At 37.3% G+C, this 15225-nt stretch overlaps 2 protein-coding genes across 13 annotated transcripts in view; both read left to right on the plus strand.

Annotated features, from left to right (window-relative positions):
- Window positions 1-15225, plus strand: part of bun (TSC22 domain family member bunched) — a 129913-nt gene that overhangs the window by 20162 nt on the left and 94526 nt on the right. The gene's annotated exons all lie outside the window — the stretch shown is intronic.
- Window positions 6277-8330, plus strand: LOC115562110 (uncharacterized). Of its 3 annotated transcripts, none has more exons than XM_089258530.1 (3): window positions 6277-6588; window positions 6652-7470; window positions 7516-8330. In XM_089258530.1, the coding sequence occupies exons 1-3, from the start codon at window positions 6573-6575 to the stop codon at window positions 8232-8234; spliced, it is 1554 nt and encodes a 517-aa protein (XP_089114656.1). In that variant the 5' UTR covers window positions 6277-6572; the 3' UTR covers window positions 8235-8330. The 3 variants fall into 3 exon arrangements, with proteins under 3 accessions (XP_089114656.1, XP_089114655.1, XP_089114654.1); XM_089258529.1 differs by having other exon boundaries at window positions 6278-6588; window positions 6652-8046; window positions 8086-8330; XM_089258528.1 differs by having other exon boundaries at window positions 6278-6588; window positions 6652-8330.

Here is a 15225-nt window from a genome sequence, read left to right on the forward strand (position 1 = left end):
TTTATAGGTCAGAAAACAAACCTTTTCACGTTTATTTCCCTAAACGTAATAATTCTAGTTGTATTTTTCTTTTTCGCTAGCATTTACAGCTCAGCGAGCCGCCAAGCTTCCCCCTCTCACAGCCCCTTAAAGCACTTAAATAGTTGTATACGAAATGAATTGCGTCTTATGCGCACTTGCATACGCCGCTATACTATATGCATATAAAACCTTTTATAGTACATGCACACTATGTACTCTATATACTATATAGCCTTCCGAAACCCAATGCGAAATACGACGTTTGCTAATTTTCTTTTTGTGCGCAAACCAAAATGTAAAAAAATATATATATATATATATATGTATATAAAACGCAGTTTGACCTTCAATGAAATTCGATGCGCAGCTCCAAACCAAAACGGGGCTTAAATTACGCCCTACAAAGGGGTTAAATGGAAGGCGAGCTGCTTGACCAGAGGAGTGGGGGAGGGTAATGTGTGAGTATTGAAGCTATGCTAAGCTGAGCTAAGCCTAAGCGCCACTCGATAAATGGAAACAACTTTCTAATTAATGACGTAGACATTTAATTCATCTATTCACTGGGCATGCGATATTTTACAATAACAAGATCACAACGAAATACGGCACCAAAAGTAATTAGAGAAAAACAAATAGCGAAAAATAATCACATAAATCAGATCTTAAGCGAAGTCAGGCTACACTAACAACGGGAAATTTTAACGCCAACCAAAAGCTAAAAATAAAATTCTTTAAAATTTAAGCAAATCATTAATTAGTAACATTAAAATACATTTTTAATATATGCTTAAGGTGACTTGATAATTTATAAATAATATGCCTATCACACTTTGTGTAGAGTATTTGCAGCTCAGCATTGGGTAATTCTCTCTTTGTTGCCATTCAAAAGCTGCTCTTCTGCCCAGCCTAGCCTGTAATGCACAGCAGCAACAACAACAACAACAGCAATGAGGCTCTCCCTCCCATAAGACGACGATGATTACAGCACACGCCTTTGACGTCGCGTCGTCTGTGAGTCGTCTCGTCACCAAGCACACACACATGCACACTTGCGAGAAGTAATTTTGCATTTGTGGTTAGTTTGTGTTAGTAGCTGCAACGATCGTTGAGCCGGCGCATTACAGCGTCTGAGGCGCACCCCCTCGTTCGTTGCTCACTAGCTCACATGGTCGGCGCGCTGCCGCTCTCGCACACACAACACATGCATACGCATACGCACACGCACAGACACAGACACATACACATGCACATACACAGGCACAGGCAAGCAAGCAGTCATGCGTTCGTTTTGTGTGTGTCTAAAAATAGCCACAAATATTGCTGTTGATTTTTATACGGACGTCGACGTTGGTTTTTGTTGTTATTGTTGTTATTATTGTTGTTGGTGCTGGCGCTGCTGTTGCTATCAACCATCACCTATCAATGTGTGACTGTTTGTTGTTGCTTTTATTATAATGCGCAGAGTGTTATGCTTATTGTTGTTGCTTAAAAATAAACTTTGCTGCGCGTGGCAATTTTTTTTTTTTTTAGAAGCTTCACATACATATGTATTTACCTCTCACTCTCTGAGCGCGTAGGCGCACTCTCTCGCTCTTTAGGCAAGCATGTGATAAAATGTTTATTCATGCTGTAGCTATCGCTCTCGCTCACACTTGCTTGCTCTGTTGTTAACTTTTCAATTTTGCAAAAATTGGCAAATTTCACTACGAAAAAAAGTTAATGCTTTTTGTTGAAGTGTGTGTGCGTGTTTTTTTTTTTCAGTTAGTTTCTCACGCGCACATTTTTAGCATCTTTGCGCATTTTTGTTGTTGTTACTGCTGCTTTTTGTTTGTAACGGACCGCTGCTCTGTGAATTGGGGGGCGTTGCATGTCTGCACTGTTGGTTTTTTCGCAGTCGACGCCTACTTGAAAAATGTTAACTGCACTTTTCAATGGAAGCAATTTCCGAAGAATAGAGAAAAAGAGTTGCTTGGGCAATTTTATTGGGACATTTGAATTTCCCTTTGTGCGCCATGCAGTGGAACTGAAAGCATGATAAGTTATCAAATCCCTGCACATCTTGTAAGATAATTGTACTACTCTACTTATCGTATCATTTCTTGTTGTTGTTAATAAACAAAGTAATCTGAAATTATCTTCTAGCTAATCAAATATTTTTAAAATGATTCAATTGCCACATGGAAATGGAATTTCCTTTGCACTCAGTCGTGTTTGCCATGCTAAGCACATACATACATACATACACATACAATTCATTCTGTGATCTGGGTTGCTAAGCAGTCGCTTCTAATCACATTTTGCACACAACCTGCCCCACGGTCTGACAAGCTCAATGGAATTGGCCGTGAACGAAAATCAAAGAGAATAAAATAGAAATTGTTGAACAGGTGTTTCCAAGTGCGAAAAAGGGAATACCTCCGATTACGTTTGAAATTCGTTTATAAAGTTTGTTCGCTCTTGCTGTTGTTGTTGTCTTCAAATTGACACCGTCGCTCTTGCGTGTATGTGTGTGTGTTGTTGTTGTTGTTGTTGTTGCTGTAATATTGTGACAGGCGCCAAACGGCGTTTTATTGATTTATGAGCGAGTGGAATGATTGATTGATGATTGGCTTTGACTTTCGGCTGTATTGTGATATTTGCAATTCAAATTCAGCCAAAATACAAGAAAAACAGCAAATGAGAGATAGAGAGCACGCATACACATACACGGACGTATCGCAAAGAAAGCGCCGTGAGAGAATGAAGGAGAGACAGAGAGAGAGAGAGAGAGAGAAATTAAATGAAAGCAGAGAAGAAAATTATTGATAGACGTCAGTTGGCTGTTGATCTAAACCAAAACGTTGGGATCCATGGCGAGGGGCGGTGGGTGGTGGGCAGGAATGGGCCGATTGGCGACGAGGACAGTTGGACGGACGAGGCGAGCACATGATTGAAATAAAACGTATAGCACAAAAGAATCCCAACAAAAAGGAAAGCAACAAACACACAACAAATAACAAAACAAAATAAAAGGAATACATATGTATTCATTTATTTTAGCTCATAAATTTAATGCCAGACGGACGGCATAAGATGTACCCAAAATGGTTGCTCCCTAGTTGCCACAGTCTATCCCTGTCTCGCTCGCTCGCGCTCTTCTTCAATTGTATCTAATATCGCCACAGTGTGTCAATTATCAATGATATCCCAATGAAATTATATAGCTGAAACTGCGTTTCCTTGATGGATGACGATATTTTATGATTGTTATTGAATTTCATGAATTTTTGTTGCTATATTTGGATTACTTTCTTTGAGTAATCCAATATTTTAACATTGAAATATAATTTTGTTCCCATATATAGAAAATATTCTTCATTTCGTTCTCATCCATTTACTCTTACCTTTTGCCTACCTCTCCAGAACCCTCACTTTATCAACCTTTCCTGTTACTTTTTCCTTTACTTGTTCCTACCACCCATCATACTCAAATTGTCCACACCATATGCTAATCTGGCAGCCATTTCCTTTCGTCAAGTCGTTTGGGCTTTTGCCATTTCCGGTGGACAGGCGCCGCCGTCTATAGAGTAAATCGGAAAGGGAAGAGGGTATTTGGCTAGATTGAATTTTCTACTTGACCATAACCTTGAGTGTGCTATTATGGAAATTGAATGCGGCAACCAATCGACCTCCCATGAGGTAAGCCGCACTGCTTATTCAATTCCATAAAAAGTAGTATGTTAGCATATTAGGTAGTTATAATTTTAGCCCATGGCAAACAAACTCGATTATATTATCTATATACATTATATTTAATAACATATTTCATTTTATACATGCACATACATATGTAGTATATGTGGCACGATTTTCACAATGGAAAACTTTTTCCTTTATGCATGTCAAACTCAATTTGTTATTTATTTAGACAACTTTTTGGGGAAGGCAAAAAGAAAGAATATCTCCCTGAACTTAAATAGATAGTAAACAAACGTCGTGAAAAATCGAACCAACAAACGGAACTACTTGTGGCATGATACGAGCCAGCTACCACCAACGTTTTCTACGTCCTTAACTGTTCGTTGACTTGACTGAAATTATTTTTACAAGGAATATATTATTTATCGATTTTTTTTTCTTTAAAGTTAATTAATATTTGTGAATATTTAAAGTTAAAGGAATATATATCGATTTGTTTGTGAAGATTTACTTTTTCTGAAACTTACTGTTATCGATAAATATCGACTGTTTATTCTTTAATATGAGTCTACAATAATTACAATAATTAGTATTCATTTAATTTCATTGTAAAGCTGAAGTTATTTGAAAACAAAGAAATGCATTTTCCGACCTTTTCTTCCATAAGTATTCCAAGTCAAGTTCCAGTGAGTAAACAAGTTATCTTTAGATATCTGAGTAGCAGCTGAAAGGGTTTAAAGGGCAGCCAAGAAGTTGTGACTCGTGTTGTTTACCCTGTTTAGCCGGATACGGGGTTCGCTGGTATAACGAACGACCTTGACAGCGAAAAACTTACTATCGGATGTGACTGAAAATGGAAAAAAAAAAACAAAAACAAGCAACTTAAATGGAGGGATGGGGGGAAAAACTTGATTATGGATTTGCATTTTGGGCTGGAAAACGCAATTTGCAGTCGTCGTGGACTGCAAATGAAAATCAATAAAAATCGCAGCAGACGGCCAAATGTGAAATGGAAAAACGGGAGAATGTCAAATGGCGCTACAAGCGCTAAAAACTGAGTGAAACTGAAAAGCTAACTGAACGTGAAAGTTGCAAAAAGAAGAGTGGTGAGAAGGAGGGGGAGGAGAAGAGGAGAAGTAGGGTGCAGGAGCAATGGGTAACGCCTTTCTTTCATTAGCGCCTCTGCCTAAGGGGCTAAGTGGGCGTGCGAGTGTGTGTGTGTGTAGCTGTGTCTGTGTGGGCGTGTGAGTGCGGGGGCGTTGTCTGCCATAAACGCTGCGAGTTGCCACAAAATTTTCGCGTAGGTTTAAACGTAGATTTAAGCGCAGATTTAACCTGAGGCTGAGCAAGCTACAATCTACATCTTGTTCAATAGGATGCTGTTGTTGGTAGAGCTGCCAGTAAGTTCAAGTGAACTGAACTGGATTAAGGATCGGTAAATTTGTGAACATCTACTACTACTATATATCTACTGCAGTTTGATCTGGAAAACTTTGAAACTCGAATTTGAACAAACAGAGATTTATTGAACTGATTCCTATTTCAGTGAATAAGTTTTTTTGAACTGATTCCTCCCACAGCATGCTAGCCAGAAGTTATGAAGCCTAGACCAAACTAAATATGATTTAATGTTTCTGTCCTATATTCCAAATAGAAATATGATATTTATACGCTTTTGTTGCTCGAAACTAATTCGAACTAGCTCATTATTAACTTATAACTACTCAAGTAATAAAGTTTTCCTTTAGTTTTTAAGCGGAATTATATTCGCTCATTAGCGTTCATTTGTGGGCGTTGGCGAAAAAAAAAAAATATGCACAAGTGTGCAAAGTTAATAAGCGTAACTGCGTTTGCTTCACGACGTCGAGGAATATGTGTATATGGAGGGTAAGCTGAGAAAAAAATATATATATTTGTTATACATTAAGTAGGACATTCTTGAGACTGCCCTCGTAAATATTTATATCTACGTAGTATCAGTTTCTGTTCACAAGGCAGGGGGGCGAGCGGCTGTTGCAAAATTTGCGTGACAAAATGCACTCTGGTTATCGCGTCGCTTCGCTTTGCCTGGCCCAAATTGGAGCTGGAGGTGAGATGGGCAGAGGCAAGAGGCGCAGAGAATGGGAAAGGTTTTCCATAATGCATTGTCTTTTCGCACCTAATTACGCCCTCGCGTAGTCCACTGTTTGTTAATTCATTAAGCATATTTGCCTAGCAGAGGCAACAAAAGAATCATTCCCCTCCACTCTGCCCCCCCATTGTATATAGAACCTGGCCGAAGAGAATGTTTGAAGTTTATGCGAACTTAAGTGGGCTTTCGTGTGAGTTGCAGTTAAACAAGCTATTGATTGCCTCAAACCCATTATCAATTCGAACATTTCTTTTTATTTTTACTGACGCACATTTCGCTTGTGCCTTATTGGATTTGCGAGCATTTCCGGAGGTCGATGTCCGCTCTATAAAGAAACAAAAAATCTGAAAATTTGCATACTACAATTGAGCGAAAATGTAAGGAAAGAAACATACATACTTATACGTATATATGTGCAAATATAGCAAAAATTTCTCTTCGTTCACGAAAAGCTATCAGCTTGATTCAAAATGTTCGCCACACGTATTGAAATTTTGAGCAATTATACTAATTTATATAATTAATAAATTGAAAGAGAGGAAACTTAAGATGTCTCATGATAAGATATGGCCAACATCAGAAGGATCAAAGCAAAATACCGCGCAGCATCTCTCCTACTGACAATGAAAAACACTATCTCAATCAATATAAGTTTCGATAAGAGCCAAACAGGATAGAGTCACTACTATAAAAAGAGCTTGTGCCTCTTTTTCGGTCATCATTAGTCTGAATTCCAGTCAAGATGAGAGCACAATACGGTAGTTATAGTGTGACATACCTTTTGCAGAGGTCCTTTATTGTTATATCTTGAACACTTGCAGTCCTTTTGGCTTGCCTTGCCCTCCTGGCTGTCGCCATCGAAGCTGCCTCCATTAAATCATCGGCTAGCAACGATCTTTATCGTCGCGTTGTTTGTGTTAGTAAGCCGAATGGATTCCGTACTCTTCAACCTGGTAGCTGCTCGCAGTACTTCGAGTGCTTGGCTGGTGTTGCTGTACAAAAATCATGTGAACGTTTCTATGATCCCAATGTCCAGCGTTGTGTTAACTACAACACCGGCTGCACCGAGGAAAAACAGTTGAGCGACTCGAAACCGATCGCTGGCACTGTGGTAGCATCAGAGCCGTGCGAAACGACAACTTCTCCATGTGTTGAGACTACAACTCCTCCTTGTGCTCCTGAAACTACAACCACCACCTGTGCACCACCAGCAACACCGACAACCCTTACAACAAAAACAACGACAACAACTACATCCAAAATAACCACAACAAAAACAACTACAACAACTACGCCCAAGACAACCACAACAACAACAACCACTTGCACCACACCAACAACAACCACAACAAAAACAACTACAACAACTACGCCCAAGACAACCACAACAAAAACAACTACAACAACTACGCCCAAGACAACCACAACAACAACAACCACTTGCACCACACCAATAACAACCACAACAAAAACAACTACAACAGCTACACCCAAGACAACCACAACAACAACAACCACTTGCACCACACCAACAACAACCACAACAAAAACAACTACAACAACTACGCCCAAGACAACCACAACAACAACAACCACCTGCACCACACCAACAACAACCACAACAAAAACAACTACAACAACTACGACCAAGACAACCACAACAAAAACAACTACAACAGCTACACCCAAGACAACCACAACAACAACAACCACTTGCACCACACCAACAACAACCACTACAAAAACAACGACAACAACTACGCCCAAGACAACCACAACAACAACAACCACTTGCACCACACCAACAACAACCACTACAAAAACAACGACAACAACTACATCCAAAATAACCACAACAAAAACAACTACAACAACTACGCCCAAGACAACCACAACAACAACAACCACTTGCACCACACCAACAACAACCACAACAAAAACAACTACAACAACTACGCCCAAGACAACCACAACAAAAACAACTACAACAACTACGCCCAAGACAACCACAACAACAACAACCACTTGCACCACACCAATAACAACCACAACAAAAACAACTACAACAGCTACACCCAAGACAACCACAACAACAACAACCACTTGCACCACACCAACAACAACCACTACAAAAACAACGACAACAACTACGCCCAAGACAACCACAACAAAAACAACCACTTGCACCACACCAACAACAACCACTACAAAAACAACTACAACAACTACGCCCAAGACAACGACAACAACTACACCGAAGACAACCACAACAAAAACAACAACGACCACCTGTACCACACCAACAACAACCACGCCGAAAACAACCACTTGTACTACACCTGCAACAACCACGTGCACAACAACAACCTGTGCTCCACCTAAGCCAACACCCTGCTCATCTTAAGGACGTAAAAGTGTTTCCTCTCAGGGCACAATAGTTCACGTTCCTTTTATTATGGCTATGTGAAAAACGTGTTAAATAAACAGTGCAGAGTATTCAGATCTAAATCGTTTAATTTTAAAATCTAGACTTCAGGTCTCCTCAAGCATTGATCAAGTATTTCTACTTTGATCTTAACTTTAGATCAAGAAATTTACATTTTAATCTGGTTCTGGTTTTCGGTATGCTTCCCATCCAGTCCAATTAACAAATAGTTCGACGAGATTATAATACTGAATGAGATCTCGAACATGAGTTAATTAAAATGAAGAAGCAACAAAGAGAAAAACACGAAGAAGAAGAGGAGAAGCAGACAGACAACGTCATAAATTTTCGACATAAATAATTAATAGCCAATTTTTCGCCTGCCAAAAAAAAAATAATGAAAATATGAAAACTTAGGAATTTCATTATGGAGGCGGCTTTTCTTGGATGCCGTTCAGGCGGACGCCCACATAGAGAGAGAGACCTGCGAATTTCTATTACTTTCTTAATTTGTGTGAGAGAGAGCGAGACAAGGAGGTGACTGAGAGTGGAAGAGTATGAAAGGATGGAGCGAAGGGGGCGCAATTGGCAGTCGCGAAATTTATCATCTTTTTCCCTATACTTCCGGAAACGTTGTCGGAAATGTTTGTGTGGCTAAATGGAAATAACTTGTTTACATGATAATTGTGTTTCGTTTTCGCGTGGAAGCCTCAAATGCGAGTTGGGCAAACGTTTAAGAAAATGAGCGTAAAGAGAAACAGAGAATTCCGCTCTGAAATATGAGTCAATGAGTCACCGAATTCAGGACATTCCTCCAAATGAAATTAATTTAAATATAAAATACATAGAGTGCTAAGACTTTCCCCATATTCCCACTATAGGTAATGCATATTTGAAAATGCTATATATAAAAATACTATCAAATATCTTCAGAGTTTTTTTTTTTTTTTTTTATATTTATAAATTATTTTGAATATTCAAAGAAAATGAGTTTAATTCAACTAAATTCCATTTCATTCGCTGCTCTTCGGCTCATTCCGTCTCTTTTCTTCTGCAGCTCAAGACTTTTATACTGCTTGCCTTTGTCTACACAAACACACACATCTAAATATGTATGCACTTATATACACATACATATGTATGTGTACACGTATTTAATACAAATAAAGTTGAAGCCGGTTTATTCCTTTGTCTGCCATTTGAAGCTATTTTGCCGGTTTTTATTATGGTTCGCGGTTTGTTGTTGTTTCCGTTTGTTTCGGCTCGTTTTTTTTTTCGTATTTGTTGTCGCTTTATTAGTCATCCACATGAGTCGCAAACCTAACCTCACCCAACACCTTCCCCATCTCCCAAAAAACCGCCATGTATACAGCAAAAAAAAAACAACCGAAAAAGAAGAAATAATGAAAAAACTCCAACTGAAAGTCTTGCCTCTCGCTCACACCTCTTGCCAGCCGCCTTTGTTTGTCAGTTGCGTATGACTTGTGCCTGTGTGTGTGTGTGTGTGCGTGTGCATGTGTGGATTGTGACGACTCAGCTGACGCTGACGCCAGCAGCGGAACGCAGCTGAGCAAGCTAAGCGCCAAACAGCTGTTTGCTGTTATTTTTGTTGTTGCTGGTGTTGCTGCCGCTGGGTTTTTGGCTGTTGCCGGCGCTGGCTGACAACGCCCACATGGCATCCACACACACGCACACACATACACACAAGCGAGTACCGGAACATTTGTGGGCGGACTGCAGCAAATGTAATTGAAGTTGTGTTACATAGCAGTCAGCTTTTGGGTGTGACGTTTGCGTTTGCTTTAAAATTGCAAGCTGTAATTGAAAAAGTTTTTTTTTTTTTTTGTTTTCATAGCACCAGTTCTTTAATGCTCAACTCTGTGCAGCTAATTAATTAATTGGTAATTGAAATGCGACGGCAACGGCGACGGCGCCTTTACGCTCCATTAATTTCGCATTCATTTTCTTCACGCGCCAAAATCTGCAATTAATTTTATTTACTTTGCTGCCTAATGGTTTGACCATTTGTTGTTGTCACGCCCACACATGCAAAAGATGAGTCGAAGTAGAAGGAAAAACAGTGCATATTTCAGAATATTAAAATTAATATAAAAACAAATTTTGTTGCACGTCAAGCGCCGCCGAAAATTAAAAAGACGCAAGCAACAGGCGAACAAAAAGCAAAACAGAAAGAAAATAAAAATACAAAAAATGTAAACTAAGCAAAAATTTTGTATATGCAGTGATCTTCGGTTAATTTGTTTTTGCATGTACCCTATAAATGATGATGGGAATGATGGGAAAGTTTTTTAGATGCAAAATGCAAATATATCGATATCGTGATCTATGATGACCATGTTATTTAATTGAATAAGTAGACTATCGATAATTATCGGAAACCAATTAATATATAATAGTTGCAATATATTCATAGGAATTCAACAATCGATATTTATCGATATTGGCCGAAGCCAATCGAAAAGGCATTTCATATTCGCCTGGCTAATTGCTATGCTCTATTCATAGCCTTCCCAACATACATATTTGTTTAGATAGTTCTGTTTGAATTTTCATTGCCAAAATCGCGAACGCTGCTGCCTCTCGTGGCCGACGCCAGGGGGCGCTGCAGCGGCTTCCGCACAGGGTGAGCCAATGAAAACTAAATTAAGGCAAACTATAATAAATCAAATTCGTAACCACATGAAAAAAAAATCGAGCAATAGAAAACTAAAATTGTCGAATGCAATTTTCTCGAATGGCGCAGAGCCGGGAGGAACTAAAATCTGAGATTCTCGTGCTCTCGTGCCGCGCGATCGTAAAACAGTTTTGTAGAACTTACATATATTATGGGCAAACATGAAATGTGCAAAATGATTTCAAATGATTTATTTTTATAGCCATAAAAATATTTCATAGAACACCCAGTTGATACCTAATTGGACCGATCATCAAAACAACATTTTACATTTGTAGTTGCGTTAGCAATTGGATGATTAACTAAGAGTTGCGACTAACAAATCATTTGTCATTTTTCCGTATTTATCAAATTTTACTGGAATTTTTGGTTTTGCTTTTGCGATTAGGCTGATTTGCACCTTTCACTGCTCGACTCTTAGGTATTTGGGCTCTTATCAAAGCCCATCGATTATGTCGTGTCTTAACTTGAATGCCCACTGTGTCAGCACTTATAATACATACATACATATGTATGTACATATATTTATTTATAACTTGTGCAAACAGAACCAAGTATTATACCCTACATATGTACATATGTCTGTATGTCTGTATGTATTATGTACATAGTCTAGCTGGTTTTTGTCAAGTGTACTTGAAGCTGGAAGGCCTTTGCAATGCACGCTTGATAACATAAGACAACTAAGTCAGCTGCATTTGAAAGAGCGTGTACTTGACTGGCAAGATACCCTGCACTTATGGGGATAAATTGATTAAGTATTTGGTATAGCTTCATGTCTAATCCTTATGCCACAATTGAATATTTTAATATGTATGTATATCGAGAGAGTATCGAGATATTCAATTATCCACAAAGCGATATATTCAGATTAATCGAGCAAGCTTATAAGACTTAAGATGTATGAAAATAGCGGTATATGGATGTAGATTTATCGTTAATGTATCGACATCTGCATGTCGATATATTAATAGTTCAAGATATCGATATATTGCAATTGATTGCATTGCTCACAGTAGTAAGTGACAGTTAATAGCTGTGTCATTCCAGCTCTGGAAATATGCAGACACTCTTCACATTGAGTAGTGTATTTTTTCTTAATCATTTTACTGAGAAATTGAAGAACTTTGCCGTTGTCAGTTAAACAGTTGGCGCCAGGGCGCTTAAATTGCCGTTACGATAACACAGGGCGTGGGCGTGCATACACACATACACACTGACACAGTCGCAGACCCAGTCACACTCATGCTATGTACCTAGGGTACATTCCACACACACACATACATACATACATACATACGGGCAACTGTTATAAAAGCCGTCTGTGCTCCATCTCTGTCGCACCAATTGTGTGCTGAATGGCTTTAGCGACATTTTGCTTTGCATTTTTACATTTTGTTTTTATTTCAGTTTTGTTGTTTGTTAATTTGTTTCATTGATTGACAGCAACAACTATAATAACAACAAATTGAGACAAGGCGACGGTCAAGAGGAAGCAAAAACAAAAAACAAAAAAAAAAATAGAAAAAAAACCAAAACGTAAAAACCAAAAAAAATTGCAAAAAATAAGAAACGAAACGGCGCAAAGCGAACGGCGACACAGAGAAAAAAATCAAACAATTTTCAAAACATTTAAAAATAGTGCGCAAATTGCTATATTTACGTTATAGAAGACAACAACAACAAAACAATAACAAATGCCAATATTGATAACTCTCTCGAGCTCGGTGCTCTCTCAACGAAGCGCGCGCTCTCTATGCCTGAGATCAACAGTTAGAATTATCTTGCTCACTCTCTCTCACGCTCACTCACTCACTCACTCGCGCTGTTTGTTATCAGCAGCGCGCTTACAACGCTTTTACACACGTGAATGAATCGTACGCTCGCTCTCCGTCTGCCTCCCTGCCTCTCGCTCTCGCGCTCACTTTAAGCTAATTGCATTTGGCTTTGTTTTTGTTTTGCCTTTGTTTTTGTTTTGCCTCTGCCTCTGCCAAGCTTCCCTTCTCTATGCTGTTCTTCGTTGTTTTTATTGATCGACTGCGCGCCTTGCACATTATCGCCATGTTTGTATTTGTTGCCATTTTTCGTTGCGCTTAAAAGGCTAACAGAAAATAACAAAAATAACAACAAAGCAAAACAAACAGCAAAAAGATATAGAGAGACGCAAGCCGAGAGAGAGAGCAAAATATCTGTTTATTGCGTTGTGGATTTTTTGTGTTTGTTTTATGTCGCTCTACAAAAATTTTTAGTATATGACCAAATTTAATGAAATTTAAGACATCAATTAGTTGGGCAAAGTATACAAATATCTAACGATTTCGCTGGATTTTAGTTAATTTCTCACATTTTATGTATTTATTATATATTTTTTATAAATATTATATATTAGTATTATATTCTGAATTTATGAAAGTGAAATATATATTCAAATATTTTAACAACTAAATATCCCACTTAGCTCCTCAGGTTAATGTCTTGACTAACGAGTCACACAGTTTGAGAGCCACAATTCGTTCACTTTTAACACTCATACGAACACAGTTGTGAAGTGACAGCTAACTGCTATAAGTAGTGCCCTCAAATTTCCCATTAGTCTGTGCCACAACCTCACATGCGACTTTGCTAAATTACCCTGTGGAGACTTCTGTCTGTTATCATAGACACTAACCAGTCATTTATGCATCTACATAGCAAACGCTTGGGACGTTTAGCATAGACACTTACTATCAAGTAAGCAGTTCGATGCACGTATATAAGCAGTGCCCAAGCAGTTTGTGGGCATTTTTCGAAAAAATATTTTTGTTTTAAATTTGACAAGATAAATTTTTAAACAATTTTAACTAATAACATTTTCTATTCTCTTTCATTGCAGGTAAGCGCATTTATAATTTCTCTTTACTGTCTGAGTAAGTATGTGAAGCACCCAAAAACAAATTCTTTTCCCACCTGCAACAAAAATGCAAATCAAAATTTTCATTTTCGCACATTTTCTCACAATTTCGACAACAAAAATCAAAATCATGCACAAAAAAACTTTTGTAAATTTATATTTTACTTATTTCATTGGTATTTTAACACTTGTTGACATATTTTGTTTGAATTTCTGTGTAGTTGTTGTTTTCTTCTCTTTCTATTTCTCTTACGTAATTGCTTGCTCACACTCTCTCTTTCTCTCGCTCTGTCTCTGTCTCTGTCTTTTGCTAAGCTGCGTCCTGCTTCGCTAATTGTGCTGTCAATTTAAACAAATGGCACACAAAAGGCTACCACAAAAAGAAAATTCGAGAAAATAATGAAAATCTTACATAAATTTTTCGTCAAATGAAATAAAAATTCACATTGGAAAAGTTTTTGGTGGGTAAAAGCGGTTGCTAGCGATGAAACTCAATAGATAAAATGCAATTTCAAATTGAAAAGCATTTTGTTAATACCCTAAAAAAACTTATATTAATTTTGAGGAAATTTATTAATTTTATGAAAACTCAGAAATGAATTGATGAAGTAGAATTTAATATTTTCACTGTGCAATTTAAAAAAATTTCACAAATGAAAAAAATGAGAGAAAAAAAAATTATAAACTATAATAATAATTTAATAAAAAAATATAAATGAAATAAATACAAATTAATAAAATAAATTCTATATAATGGTTTCAAGAATTGATATATAATATAAAATAATATAATATATAAACAAATAGTACAAAAAAAAATTATATATATATTATATATATATTATATTTACAATTCAATCACAAGTACTAAACCATTTAATATATAAAAAAAGGGAAAAAATTTAATGCAAAATGCAAAATAAATAAATAGTTTTTGATGGAAGGAAGTTTGCAATTAACAATAACAATTTATAGAAAATATTTCTATACAACATTCTTGTTAAAAAAAAAAAATGTAGTTCATTTTTAGTTTTCTTTTATTTGATTTTTTTTTTACCGGTAATTTAATTTATTTGAATTGTACACTCTCTTTTTAGTGCATTTAATATTCGTTGGTTTACCAGTTTCCAATTTGGTTTGTTTTTATTTTTTATATTTTATTTTTTATTTTTATCTATTTTTTTTGTTGCTGGCTAATCTCTGATTTGTAGCCCCTCTTTTTCTTTTTCACTTTTCACAAAAGCGTTTTTCTCGTTTTTCCTCCAACAAAAACAACAACAACAATAGCAAATGTGGAAAGCAACTGCAACAGCAACAGCAGCGTTAGCAGTAGCCGCTCCATTCACCTAATTTTCTTTATTTTTTCTTGTTTTGGGAAAAACTTT

The sequence above is a fragment of the Drosophila navojoa genome, chromosome 3 (genome assembly GCF_054131105.1).
Source record: "Drosophila navojoa isolate 15081-1374.11 chromosome 3, UAZ_NAV_1.0, whole genome shotgun sequence".
Lineage (NCBI taxonomy): Eukaryota > Metazoa > Arthropoda > Insecta > Diptera > Drosophilidae > Drosophila > Drosophila navojoa.